The sequence below is a fragment of the Salmo trutta genome, chromosome 3 (genome assembly GCF_901001165.1).
Source record: "Salmo trutta chromosome 3, fSalTru1.1, whole genome shotgun sequence".
Classification (NCBI taxonomy): Eukaryota; Metazoa; Chordata; class Actinopteri; order Salmoniformes; family Salmonidae; genus Salmo; species Salmo trutta.
This window is the reverse complement of record NC_042959.1, coordinates 50605365-50620206: the sequence shown is the minus strand read 5'-3', so window position 1 is coordinate 50620206 and position 14842 is coordinate 50605365. Positions and strand designations below refer to the sequence as shown.

At 43.2% G+C, this 14842-nt stretch overlaps 1 protein-coding gene across 3 annotated transcripts in view; it reads right to left on the bottom strand.

The window, feature by feature from the left end:
• Positions 1 to 14842, bottom strand: part of LOC115177302 (DNA repair protein XRCC1-like) — a 34034-nt gene that overhangs the window by 2436 nt on the left and 16756 nt on the right. For 2 of the 3 annotated variants that reach the window (XM_029737953.1, XM_029737969.1), the window contains exons 6-16: positions 14694 to 14817; positions 14389 to 14495; positions 13456 to 13624; positions 13019 to 13274; positions 12343 to 12459; positions 5646 to 5730; positions 5373 to 5481; positions 2536 to 2575; positions 1482 to 1618; positions 1071 to 1161; positions 752 to 827 (exon numbers count right to left, since the gene is read on the bottom strand). In XM_029737953.1, coding sequence (XP_029593813.1) covers positions 752 to 827; positions 1071 to 1161; positions 1482 to 1618; positions 2536 to 2575; positions 5373 to 5481; positions 5646 to 5730; positions 12343 to 12459; positions 13019 to 13274; positions 13456 to 13624; positions 14389 to 14495; positions 14694 to 14817 — 1311 coding nt within the window. The remainder of the gene's footprint in view (positions 1 to 751; positions 828 to 1070; positions 1162 to 1481; positions 1619 to 2535; positions 2576 to 5372; positions 5482 to 5645; positions 5731 to 12342; positions 12460 to 13018; positions 13275 to 13455; positions 13625 to 14388; positions 14496 to 14693; positions 14818 to 14842) is intronic. The other variant, XM_029737960.1, reaches the window with a different exon arrangement.

Genomic DNA, 14842 nt, shown 5'->3' with positions numbered 1-14842 from the left:
AGTATGCGTCAACATTTCAATTTGATTACAATTATTTATTGTTAATGATGCTTGAATTTGGTAGGCTATACAATTAAGTAGATTAATGAACTGATAATACATTCATACATTACTTTGTTTTCAATCATTTTGGAAAATGATAGAATATTGCATTCTTTCATACATCCGATGTGAATAATGTTAATTTGTGTATTAATAATAATAATAATCTGAAAATCAGTCTGAAATTGAATATTTCACCTATTGTTCATGTCCATATAGCCTAGGACAGTGTGGTAAAGTACTGTTATTCCTTACCCACCTAATGATTATTATTATTTAAAAAAATTCCACTCGCTCGCCTCACTTTTCTGGGGGGAAAATACGTTAAAACAGTGAATCAATTTTGTCTGGCCTCATCTAGGAAAAATGTACTACTTATTTCACTTAAGATGATCATGTGACAGCTAGAGTGGCAATGTTATTTCATTCCAAGCCTTTCAAAGGGGAAAATACCATTATCCCTTTCTCTGTCTCTTTTTGGGAGCAGACTATGAATTGAGCACTTTACATAGATGACTAGCATTCTAACTCCCTGGAGTCGTTACCTTTTTACAAAGAGATGAGACCTTTATAAGTGTGTGTGTGTTACACAAATCATGTTCGTGGTGTGTGAGTGTGCGCCTGCCTGCTTGTGTATCGCACTCTCATATTTGTGCGTGTTTAACATCAAGAGGTCTTTCGAAGGAAACAAAAGGGAGGTCACACTCACGTCTTCAAAGGAGTCGTGCCATCCCTCGCTGGTAACGACAAACTGGACCTTTTCACTCATGTAGTCCTCCACCTCCCTGAAGAGAGAGGGAGAGGAACAAAGACAGAGAGCGAGAGATATGGGGAAGAGGAGGAAGAGAGTGAGAAAGCTACCCGTCTCGCCGGAGATCCCAAACACTGTTATATAAAGGTACAATGACACACAATCCCTCATCCGCTGATCACTTGTATTACCTCAAAAAGTACTAGTAAAGTACTACTGTTACAGGAAACTTTGCCCTACTCTCATTCTGTAGTCAGTCTCTCTTTCTTCTCCCTACCCGTTGAAGGCGATGATGTACCGCAGGAGTAGGCGCCTGTCATTGTTGGGGAACTTGCCGTAGAGGAAGAATCGTTTTCCAGTTAGGAAATCTAAAGGGTAGTAAGAAAATGATAGATCCGCATGAGAGAAAGACTCCCTGCATAGCATTACAGTAATCATCATTGTTCATCACTGATGGGAAAAAGATAAGAAATTATGTGCAATTTGACAACTTAACGTTTGTGAGCGTCGTGAAAAACAGCATAGCTTATAGAAAAGTACTTTATTGATGTTGAATAACATGAACAATTAGCAAGAACAAACTGACACACACAGCCAGCACAGACTATACAGAGACAGACAGACAGACAGACAGACAGACAGACAGACAGACAGACAGACAGACAGACAGACAGACAGACAGACAGACCTGGTAACTCAGGGATGGGCTTGTCCTCCTCAGCCTCAGCGTCAGTGTTCTCGTCCGTCGACCCCCCAAAAGGGTCCTCCTCCTTCACTCCTTTTCTCTCCTTCTCTCCTTCCTTCTGCCGACTCACGCTCTCCACCCTGCCGACGAGAGAGAGAAAAGTTCTTTATGAAATGGGGGTTATGAAACTACTAATTGATGCTCTGCTGGTGTCCTTGAATGAAGAGACACGAAACCTGTTCATTCTGTTGTGATGCCGCACAACAAATACAACTGACAGAACCAGACATTTCTGCCCCCATACAAAAGAAACACCCACGCTCTCTTCAGAATACTGAAAGAGCTTGAGCGCGAGGGGAATGTTTGATGCAAGACCATTTCAGTATGGCGGAGTTTAAGACTTGTATTGATGCTCTACAACAAAAATATTTTCCACCAACAAGCTCGGCAATTCATTTACATTCACGACGACAGCGCAATCCGACAACTAATGAATCAAAATGAGAACAATCTCTCTCCGTCGATCTCTCTCCAACCTACCTACACCCGCCTTAAACAGATGGAAAAATATATATTTGGCGAGTTGGCAAACCCAGTAAAATAACAAAACGTGTAATTATAACCATGATGAGCAACAAGAGGATCAAGGTATCATGGTCCCAGACCTTTGTGCTGTCTTGCCAACTCCTACGGTCATTGGGCAACTCCTACGGTCATTGGGCAACTCCTACGGTCATTGGGCAACTCCTACGGTCATTGGGCAACTCCTACGGTCATTGGGCAACTCCTACGGTCATTGGGCAACTCCTACGGGCAACTCCTACGGTCATTGGGCAACTCCTACGGTCATTGGGCAACTCATATGGTCATTGGGCAACTCATATGGTCATTGGGCAACTCATATGGTCATTGGGCAACTCCGACAGCAGAGATCTGAAACCAGGCTAGGGCAGAGGCACTGTCAACCCAGAGGTCCTGCAGTAGGACATGGCTTCGACCCCCGCTACAGTCAAATATGAACACTATCCCATTCATGTTCATTGGTGATGTTAGTTACCTCTTCAGCTCGTCCTCCGTGTCCATGCCAGACTCATCTTCTGTGGGAGAATAACAACATTTTATTACATCAGAAGAACATAACCTACATCAGAAGCATACCATCTTACTAACCTACATCGGGTCATAACTTAAGTCTATACTACGCTGTAGAAATGTATGTACGTGCTTCACCCATACCTCTCTAAGCTTTGCTCTTCCAAAATAAAAAGCCTTGTACTTAGGCCCTAGTTAAAAGCTAGGTTTCCTTAATACTGTTAATATGTATTTTCCAACCAGTGCAGATGAAGGAGACAAGGAAAATAAGCTACTTCTAGACTATTGAGATCCACCCAGTCGCGATTCATTCGTCTTCCCTCTTTCCAGGTATGTGATGCGTTAGTAAAGACGTTCTCGACACACTAATGCGCCCGGACCACTTACTCCTGGCCTCGCATTACCATAGAAATTAGAATCATGCACAAGTCTCTCGGCAGCGATTGCTCTACGCAAGTGCTTCTTTCGCTCCCCTTGTCCTCTCGACACGCATCCCTCTCTTCCTGTCCTTTTAATGGTGGTGTTGTCAATCCGTCCATCCCGCCACGCAATTCATTAAAGCAGTCTTTTCCCAACTTCACTTCCTCTGTCCAGTTCACCCTCTTTCATGTCCATCCTCTTCAGTCTTAGTGGTGTTAGTCTTTCCTTCTTCCTCGGCTAGCTACTTGAGCAAATGTATTAAAGCCCATCGAGCGATTTCATTCACTACATGGCCATAGAAAAACATTTACTGCAATAATGGCGCTGGCAGGAAAAGGTGACGAAACGAGTCTCTGGAAACGAGTATGGCCAGAGAGTATGTTCATTTCTCCTATCCTTTCCAACACCATGTCAGGGTCCTTCCATTCTGACATACATGATTCAGCTGCTATCAAAAGTGTGTGGTTGTCTGTTATGAGCACCATTAGCTCACGAGAAAACTGGCAGCAATGATTTATGCAGGTTTATAAATAAGTGGAGAGAATAATGTCCGCTACGCAAATTAGTATCTGTTCTGTTTGTTTCAAAAGCAGTGCTGAAGTGATCCTGACTGGTTTGACTACAGCCTCAATGTTTAGGATGATAAACATGTCACCCTCAGAATCCTCTATCCCCCATCAGTCAAAATAACACTCCCTTAGCTCCTCTCCATTTCCTCTATCCCCCATCAGTCAAAATAACACTCCCTTAGCTCCTCTCCATTTCCTCTATCCCCCATCAGTCAAAATAACACTCCCTTAGCTCCTCTCCATTTCCTCTATCCCCCCATCAGTCAAAATAACACCCTCTTAGCTCATCTCTCCATTTAATCTATCCCCTTCTTCTTGGGGGCTGGTTGTCCACTTACATTTACATTTGAGTCATTTAGCAGACGCTCTTATCCAGAGCGACTTACAATAGTGAGTTCATACATTTCCATACTTCCCCTCCTTCCAAATCTGTTCATCCCTCCTCTCAACCGCATTGTCTCAGGTGTAGCAGGACTCTCTCTTAAGTAAGACATCTGAGACTACTCTGCAAGCGCCTCTAACTGCACTACAGCCATATTGCCCTAGATAGCAGTTGATCCTCAACGTTAGGCCCATCTCCTGTGGTAGTGTTTATTTACTATTATTTACCTTTAACGGGGAAGTCGTAGGGAGTGAAATCCAACTAAAGCTTGTCAACAACATTTGAATGAAAGAACGAGCGAATGAACGATCGAACAAATGAATGAACTAATATTTTAATGTCCCATATGTTGCCAAGCAGATTTCCCTATGGGACATTAAAGGATTAATTCATTCACGCATTAACTAATTCATTCATGCATTCAACCCCAGGAAAAACCAAGAGAAAGTGATGCGTTGAGATGCATTTTGATCAGTGATTCTGTGTCTGAACCTAGGCAGTGTGTATGTTAGAGCTGGGCGATATGGACAAAAATCCATATTGTGATAAATTGACACATTTTTGCTCTAACGATAAATCAGTGATAAATTACAGTTAAAAAAAAAACATTTTGGGAGGTGCTAGAGCTGGGCTAAATGGACAAAAAATGATATTGTGATAAGGGAGTTTGCAATTCGCATGTTGAGTGCAGGAATGTCCGCCAGAGCTATTGCCAGATCATTTTATGTTCATTTCTCTAATATAAGCCATCTCTCCAACGTCGTTTTAGAGAATTTGGCAGTACGTCCAACCGGCATCACAACCGCAGACCACGTGTATGGCGTCGTGTGGGCGAGTGTTTTGCTGATGTCAAAGTTGTAAACAGAGTGCCCCATGGTGGCAGGGGAGTTATGGTATGGGCAGGCATAAGCTACGGACAACGAGCACAATTGCATCTTATCGATGGCAATGTGAATGCTCAAAAAAAACATGACGAGATCCTGAGGCCCATTTTTTTTAAGGCATCTTAAAAAAAGTCATGTGAAATCCATAGATTAGGGCCTAATGAATGACTTTAAATTGACAGATTTCCTCATACCAACAGTAACTCTGTAAGATCAACGAAATTGTTGCATGTTGTGTTTGTATTTTTGTTCAGTATAGAACAGTAGTTCCTTTGACAACTGTATTTTTCCCGCAACGGTCATATGCTTGTGCTTCTCAGAATTCGTCTCTCACTCCTCTGTGCGCACAGTGGGGAGAGGGAGTGAGAGTCAGCAGCTGACAGCAAAACAGGGACAGGCAGATACTTTTCTAACAGGAATCAAAATAATACATAGGCTACTGTTGACCAAATGGTTTTAGAACAAGCTACAGGAACGTTGTGTAGCAAAATCACGGTCATTTTAGGTTTATCGTCCCAGCTCTAATGGAGGTGTGTATAATGGAAACCTGGTTCATCTGCATCTGTGGAGCCACCATACAGATCCTCCTCCTCTTTCTTGATGGGGGTCTTTCTGGGAGTGGGTTGCCTTTCTTCTTCTCTCATCTTTTGTGGAGTCTGCCAATGACGGAGAGGGCAGTATGGGGGTGGGAATAAAACAAATACAATTATGTAAATCAGAACAATTACAATTACTTGAAGCAGAGTTGTGATGTTTTTCTTCTTAGGCAATCATTTCACGTCATACTGCTAGGTTATGGAACGGTTTAAGTAGCCCTTACCCTCCTCTCTTTTTCCTCCTCACTCTCTTCATCCTCCTCTATGTCGCTCCCCTCCGAGCTGGACTCCGCTCCGTCCATCAGGTACCTGGCAGAAAGAGAGGAATGCGGGAATCGTATTAAATAAAGAAATACAAAAAAAAGGGGTGAGGGGAAAAGAAGCAAAACATCTGATTGGGTAAACAAGAACATTCCCACTAGACGGGCAGCAAAGAGATGATCAAACTGGCTGGAATTCTGCGCAAAGGTTCAAATGTTGGAAGAACACAACATCTGAAGGGTGCAAAAAAGTTCCAGATGGACACAAAGGCTAGCCAGACACAGAACAGTAACAGACTGCACACACACCACAGTCACAGGTCTCACACACACAGTACCAGAAATCAGCACCATGGACAGCACAGTCAATGCATCCACATACTTCCCTCTTCCTGTTAAGTGGATTTGTTTGACACTTGGGGGTGGTTCTGTCCCCTACAATTATGTATTTGCAGAATGTACATTTAACTGGGTGATATGGACAAAAATAAATGAACTGATGCGATACCGATAAATAGATGGATAAGTTTATAACATGAATGTGCACCAGTTCTTTTGTATTACCCTTTAAACTACTACAACTAGATTGATGATTGTAGCCATCAGGTGACATATTAACAATCACCCATATTAACTAAATGTATTTCATTTCAAACTTCACATTTCTCTAGTATAGGCTACTTATCGTAATGAACGATATCAGCAAAATGTCTGCGATAAGTGATCGCTATGGTCGGTGTCGATAATTTTCAGTTTACCGTACCAGCTCTAATGTAAATATACATTTGACACACTACTGTAAATGTAATTGTACATGTTGTTTTGCAAATGTTAGAAGTGCTACAACGCAAACAGGGCGGAAACACAAACATTTATGCACTACCTTGAATTTGATGAGCTATGTTCGGTGATGAATTCAAAGGCGGTCGAACTAAGTAAGTGTGTGGATCTGACGTTACGTTATTTTACTGGGCGTACATCTACCTCCGTACCATCAACAGAACGTGACATACTGTCGACTGCGGTATCAAAGTCCTAAACTGACAAGACAAATGCCCTTGTTGGAATGGAACGAGGCCATTCACACCAGTAAATAGGTTTTGAGACACCCATCGAGGGGTGTCGGTGTGTCCGTGCCCTCCGAGCCACCCCACAGAAAGGGACTGAGAGGGTCCTATGACGGGCGAGCCTGGCACTGTGGTGGCAGTGCCCTTAAGGGAAAGTCCTTAACCCGGTCCGCTCAGGCACGACTGAACGGCTAACGTGCACTATGAAAAAGTTAAGTGGCTTAAATTGCATTAGATTAGGCTGTCCGTGAAGCAAATATATGACAGAGTAAAACAATACGTCTGGGTGAGGAGAGGGGCGGCGGAAAAGCGTGTGGCTGTGGCACCCAGGTGAAATGGAGCCTCAGCCTCGACAGCGCTAACCCTCTCTCACACACACACACACGCCACTTCATTCTCAATCAAATATGCATTACCTTTTCCACACACACACACTCTCTCTAGCCCCTCAAGTCACCAAGACGACCGCTAAGATGAAATACGGCTATCAAGGGTCATCACTACTCACACTGTTACTGCTCTATTCTGTGCTTCGATTCCTCATATCCTACAGCACGGTTTAGATTGGAAAATGAAAAAGTAGAGGGTTTCCTAATGTAGTGTAGTGGGTGCACACACACACACGACTGGCTATATGCTTAGCTTACAGAGACGGGGTCTGAGAATCTCTGAGCTTCTCAATCCTCTTAGGACACTTCACTTCATATGCAGTATGGCGAATTACCTAAAGAAATGTATTGAATTAAGGAATATAATTCTCAAAGCTCTACCAGAGGGTAGGTCCTAAAGGAAAACTTATCCTCCCTCTATGGAGAGCAGAGCGCAAGAGTGATTTGTTTCCCTGTGCAATCAGAAGTCCCCGGAAGGCTATGTATTTCATCTGAATTGTGTGGGAAAATAATATTAGTCTCGACTTCAGGCCAAAAAAGAATGAAAGCAGATAAAAACATTTACTGTATGACCATGAGCACTATTAATATGTTAATGTGCCTTTTTGATGAATTACTTCTGCAATAAATCAGATTGAACAATGTCTGTTTGTTGATTCGGGTAAGTTACGAGCCAAGGGCAGACTAAATATCAAATGATAAAAGTAGCAAAACTATAGAGGACTAGCATTGTGGTTTTGAATAGGTAGCCACTGTATTCTCAAGGCTACTGTATTCAAAAGCACCTTTATTGGCGACGTAACAATGACGACAGCACTGTGACCCGTTCATTGTCAATACGATCATAATTGCTTGAATATTTTTTTCTTTATTTAACTAGGCAAGTCAGTTAAGAACAAATTCTTATTTACAATGACGGCCTACCAAAAGGCCTCCTGAGGGGACGGGGAATTACGCACAATCTGAGGGGAGGAATACAGTTGTATTGGATCAGTTAAATTTGTCCTTTGATACGAAAATTCTACTTATTAAAAGGTCAAGGGCTTTACTGGAGGAAAATGGTTATTTGCACAACACCAGTTCATCACGATTTGTTATCTAAGGTAATAATGGTAAAGGAAAAAAACTATTTAGGGAATAGAGTGCAATTTGGGACGCAACCAAGGTCTGTGATAACTAAAAGGGAATCTAAAAAGGTTTCCGAGGCACTTCAGATGTTACCGACGGACGGAACCTTAAATAATCCACACTAACGCAAAGTTTACTTATTTATTCCCCATTCATTCCATTGTGTTGCGGGTTTATCTTGATGCCACTTGAGGGAAGCGTGCGGCCCTCCTCTCCTCTCCTCTGTCCCTCCTTTCATTTTGAAGTGTTCTCTAAAGGACAAAAGGCCCAAAACATTTAGATGCATAGCAGTGTTCGTCTGGTTTGAGTTGGCCTGTGTGTTTGTGTACGACCGTGCGGCGACTGTCTCTCCGTGTTTGAGTATGCGTGTGTGTCTACGTCTCTGTGTGTGTGTGCGTGCGTGTGTGTGTGTGTAGGTGTGCGTGCGTGATTGTGTGTGTATGAGCACTAGTCTTCTTCAAAGGAAGTGGACCCTTCAATTACCCATAGCAGATGCAGCTTTTAAATAAGGAATAAATCATTAGAGCTCCGCACTCCAAACAAGAGCTGCACAATAGAGACGAGATGGCTTGGACGGATGGGTGGATGAGGAACAGGGATGAGAGTGAGGATAGACGAGGGAGGACAGAGGGATTCTCTATACAGAAAGGAGAGTGGTTGAGGGAGATGGAGAGCAGTCTACAGCAGAAGAGGGTCAGTAAACACAGCCAAATAATGGTGGTAGTGGGTGTGTGTGTGCGCGTCCCAATGTGGAATTATGATGCTAACGCAGAGAAAAATACACACAATTAGCGTGTTAATACCTCAACAGTGTTAATTGGACTTATTTCCGCAACACCCTCTTACAATAGTACTTGATCATTTCGCACACCGCTTTCAAATTAGATGAGCGGATATTCATTTGTTTCTGACGGCCAATTACACAGACATGTCAATACTGACTAAAGAAAATGAGCGCATTGTACAGGAGTAGGGAAATGTGTAGAAAAACATGGGAGGTGACTGATGCAGGCAGCAATCACTGAGACCTGACCTAGCCTAGAAAGTACCAGGCCTGTGTTCAAATACATGCATATTTTCACTGAACAAAAACATAAACGCAACATGTAAAGTGTTGGTCCCATGTTTCATGAGCTGAAATAAAAGATTCCCACAAAAAGCTTATTTCTCTCAAATTTTGGGCACAAATTTGTTTACATCCCTGTTAACCTCTCTAGGGTAGGTGGCACCAAATCGTCCCACCTACGTAACAGCCAGTGGAATCCTGTGGCGCGTTATTCAAATACCTTAGAAATGCTATTACTTCAATTTCTCAAACATATGACTATTTTACAGCATTTTAAAGACAAGACTCTCGTTAATCTAACCACACTGTCCGATTTCAAAAAGGCTTTACAACGAAAGCAAAACATTAGATTATGTCAGCAGAGTACCCAGCCAGAAATAATCAGACACCCATTTTTCAAGCTAGCATATAATGTCACAAAAACCCAGAAGACAGCTAAATGCAGCACTAACCTTTGATGATCTTCATCAGATGACACACCTAGGACATTATGTTATACAATACATGCATGTTTTGTTCAATCAAGTTCATATTTATATCAAAAAACAGCTTTTTACATTAGCATGTGACGTTCAGAACTAGCATACCCCCCGCAAACTTCTGGTGAATTTACTAACAATTTACTAAATTACTCACGAGAAACGTTCACAAAAAGCATATCAATTATTTTAAGAATTATAGATACAGAACTCCTCTATGCACTCGATATGTCCGATTTTAAAATAGCTTTTTGATGAAAGCACATTTTGCAATATTCTAAGTAGATAGCCCGGCATCACAGGGCTAGCTATTTAGACACCCAGCAAGTTTAGCCTTCACCAAACTCCGATTTACTATTAGAAAAGTTTGATTACCTTTGGTGTTCTTCGTCAGAATGCACTCCCAGGACTTCTACTTCAATAACAAATGTTGGTTTGGTCCCAAATAATCCATAGTTATATCCAAACAGCGGTGTTTTGTTTGTGCGTTCAAGACACTATCCGAAAGGGTAAATAAGGGTTACGAGCACGGCGCATTTCGTGACAAAAAAAATCTAATATTCCATTACCGTACTTCGAAGCATGTCAACCGCTGTTTAAAATCAATTTTTATTCCATTTTTCTCGTAAAAAAGCGATAATATTGCGACCGGGAATCTGCGTTTAAAGCACGGGGTCGACTCGTGCACGCGCCTAAGCCCATTATCCTCTGATCGGCCACTTACCAAAAGCGCAAATGTGTTTCAGCCAGGGGCTGCCTCGATATCATTCAGCTTTTTCCCGGGCTCTGAGAGCCTATGGGAGCCGTAGGAAGTGTCACGTTACAGCAAAGATCCTCAGTCTTCAATAAACAGATACAAGAAGAACAAGATCTTGTCAGAGAGGGCACTTCCTGTAAGGAATCTTCTCAGGTTTTTGCCTGCCATATGAGTTCTGTTATACTCACAGACACCATTCAAACAGTTTTAGAAACTTTAGGGTGTTTTCTATCCAAAGCCAATAATTATATGCATATTCTAGTTACTGGGTAGGAGTAGTAACCAGATTAAATCGGGTACGTTTTTTATCCGGCCGTGTAAATACTGCCCCCTAGACCTGTTGGGGATAGGGGGCAGTATTGAGAATTTTGAAAAAAATATGTGCCCATTTTTAACTGCCTCCTACACCAACTCAGAAGCTAGAATATGCATATTCAGGTTTGGATAGAAAACACTCTGCATTTTCTAAAACTGTTTGAATGGTGTCTGTAAGTATAACAGAACTCATATGGCAGTCAAAACCCTGAGACAAATTCTGACAGGAAGTGGATATCTGATGTGTTGAATTACCTTTAAGCCTATGCCATTGAAACACACAGGGGCTTATTAGGGGGGTGCTGAGGAGTATTTATGTCTGTAATTAAGCACTTTTTGGGGAAAAACTCATTCTGATTGGCTGGGCCTGGTTCCCAAGTTGTTGGGCCAATGCCCTGTCCAGGCACACCCATGGCTGCGCCCCTGCCCAGTCATATGAAATCCATCGATTAAGGCCTAATGAATTTATTTCAATTGACTGATATCCTTATATCATTTAAATTATTGCATGTTTCGCTTATAAGTATTTTAAAATACACTTTTCTGTGTATTTGAGTAGTTTGAAATATACAGCTCAAAACAACAACTTTAAATATAAGTAGTTGTAAATGCCTGTAAATACTTTCCAAAATGTAACTTGTATTAACAAAACATTTTTTGTCTAAACACGTCGTTCAAAATGTATTTGAAATGAGGTCTTATTGAGCTACAAATAGTATTTGAAACCAGGTCTCGTAACTACCCGTGGAAGCAGTGATTTCACCTCAGTTGACAGAGGAGAAGTGAAGACCTTATGTGAAAGACATTTTCACTTTGAAGAGAGGTGCGGTAAGAAACCCTCAAATACCCTTTTCATATTATCTGAGGCCTTGCTCTGACTAACTCGAGATTCAGCCATGTATTTTTCAATACACAGTTTTGATTGAAGAGAGATCTTCATTGAGTCTGCTTGTAGTGACAAGAAACATTAGTAGAAGTTAGACTGAATACATCACAGCAGGCCTCAGCTCTTCAAGATAACATTGTTCAGTGAGCTGCATGGGTACAGGTAAAGCCTTGGCAATAGGTGCTTATAAACACCATTAACTGCCAACTTCACTTAATTCACTGAATTCAAAGAAGCTTTCTGATAGAGAATGGGTGGCAATGAGTCAAAGGACCCATTTATTTGAAGCAGACTTAACACAGTCTACCTTCCTCCACTCTCTCTCTGCCACCCTCCCCCTCCCTCCCCCTCATTCTGCCTCCCTCCGTTTCCCCCTCCCTCCCCCTCCCTCAGTCTCCCCCTCCCTCCCCCTCATTCTGCCTCCCTCCGTTTACCCCTCCCTCCCCCTCATTCTGCCTCCCTCAGTCTCCCCCTCATTCTGCCTCCCTCAGTCTCTCCCTCATTCTGCCTCCCTCAGTCTCCCCCTCCCTCCCCCTCATTCTGCCTCCCTCAGTCTCCCCCTCCCTCCCCTTACCGTTTGAAGGAGATCTTCTGCTTCCTCTTGTGGCAGTCCAGCACCCACTCCTTCCGGACGATGACGCCCCCTGCTGACTTCACCTGGCTGTACTTGGGGGTGTTGGAGAAGGCACAGCTGGATGAAGCAGATGATAAACCCTTGGTTAGCACGGCTGCGTCCCAGATGGCACTCTATTCCCTATATCATGCACTACTTTCGACCAGGGTCCAAAGTGACCATGGCTACATCCAAAATATGGCACCCGATTCCCTGTATAGTGCAATAAATAGGGTGCCATATGGGATGCAGGCACTGGAAGGAAGCCAGGGACAGCCCACTGCTACTATGGCAGAGTGTGATTAGGGTGATATGGTCTGCTTTGCTTTGCATGCTGTTATTGTGATACTCCTCTAGTTATACTAGTCTTGGTTGTATATGAGATGGAGAATATACTTGATAATATTACTCCTAGAAACATTACTACCACTATAATACTAGCCCCATTGTTGGTTGTATTCTACACAATTCTTGTTGACCTGTTTCCAATATGTTCTTACCTCACTCTATTACCATTTTCATGCATCTTTAAATTACAAATATGATTTCAGATTACAATGAGAACCCAACTTAAGAGTACTTCCCTAACGACTACCTCCCAGTCCCAGCACCCTGTATCTCCATCTCCTCCACTCACATGAGGTGTGTGGCGCCAGGGGTCCAGTCAGAGCGGTACTTGGCCCCCATGGCCAGGGCCTTGTCCCTCAGGTCCCCCCGGAAGGGGTTCTGGAAGCCGCTCAGCACAAACACCACCCCCTCCATGATCTTGTTGAGGGGAACGGTGGCTTCGGAGGAGCTGGACTGGGCTTTGGAGGGTTTGGGTCTGGGCTTGGCTTCTGGTTTGGACAGGCTCTCTTTCTTCTTGGTGTCTGGGGTTTTCTGGGCAGGGGAGACTGGTGTGAAAAGAATGACAGAGGTGAGGAGAGGGGAAAATAAGAATATATAACTATCAGGGTATTTGCATCGATTTATTAAACTTACTTTATTCACACAAGCATAGGTGAAAAATGTGTAGAGTGAGTCAGTGAGTGGCTGGCTGGATGGATGGCTGACTGACTTGCAGGGTGTCTTTACCTTTGGCAGCGATGGGGCTGGGAGTACTGGCTGTGCTGGGTTTGACCTTGGGTTTGGGGGTGGTAGTGCCCCGTTCAGGAGAGCCCATAGGGCTGGGTTTCTTTGAGGGGGGCGGAGCGAGGGCAGTCTGGCGCTCTTTAGTGAACTCAAACTTCCTCTTCACTGCTGCCTAGGAAAAAGGAGAGAGGATGGATAATGCAATTTGTCCTTATGGTAAAACCATGAGAAATACATACTTAAAGAGCAAAGCAGTTGAGAACACTCACTTTTCAATAAGAAAACAAGAGATTTAGAAAGAAAACTGCTTATAATTTCTAAAAGTGGGATAACTGACAAAAACGAACAGATAAAACAAACAAGCAAACAAATGCAGGCCCTAATTATGTTTACACTTATGTAAATGAATGTGTGAGTAACATCGCCTCTCGCTTGAAAGAATGATCCATCTCTGAGCCTCTGGAAAAATTTACCACAAGCAAACATATGCCTCCATACTGTCATCTCTTTTCACTATCAATGATTTACAATGTTTACATTAAATCTATACTACATTAGCTACGAGGGCGCAGTCTACCGAACACAGCCGCAGGGCTAAAAAACCCTCTTTTTAAAGAAATCAATATGTTGTCTGCCTCTCAAATGGCACCCTATTCCCTACATTGTGCACTACTTTTGACCAAGGCCCATAAGGCACTTGGCAAAACTAGTGCACTATATAGGAACAGAATAAGGTGCCATTTGGGCCATAACTAGTATCATAGCCTGGAGATTCAGGTCAGTCCGCACTAGCCTGGAAGGACTTAATGAATGATTCACCATCAGTTCTGGTCTTAGAGAAGCCAATGATGATTCACTATGGGCTCTGATCAAAAGTAGTACCCTATATAGGGATTACGGTGCAATTTAGGACGCAAACCAAGCCTTGGTCCTTACCTGTGATGGGGGAGAGTTGGAGGACGGTGGGGCTGAGGAGTGGCCAGACCCTGATCCAGACTGCAGGGCGGCAGCTGCATAGCTGAGCTTCTCAGTCTGTGGAGAAACTGTGGGGGGTAGAAGAGGTGACGAGACAGAGAGAGAAGTTGGGAAATATTGTTTCACATTTCTCACCCCACCAGCAGGCCCGATGGTGCTTTTCGCTCACGGAGCTCAATCACACCACATCAATGCACACTAATAAACATGCAATCTGAAATTAGCTGTAACTAGGCCTTTAGCTAGCTTGAGTACAGTAGTAGTACCCTTGAGCGCTGGGCTGGCTTTGGAGGTGCTCTCTCTGTTGAAGAAGAGGCTGCCTGGCTGTAGACTGGGGCAAGCCGAGGGGGACTCATCCTTCACTCGGAACTGGCCCAGCTTGGTCAACTTCTATCAGGGGGCAAGAAAGACAGTG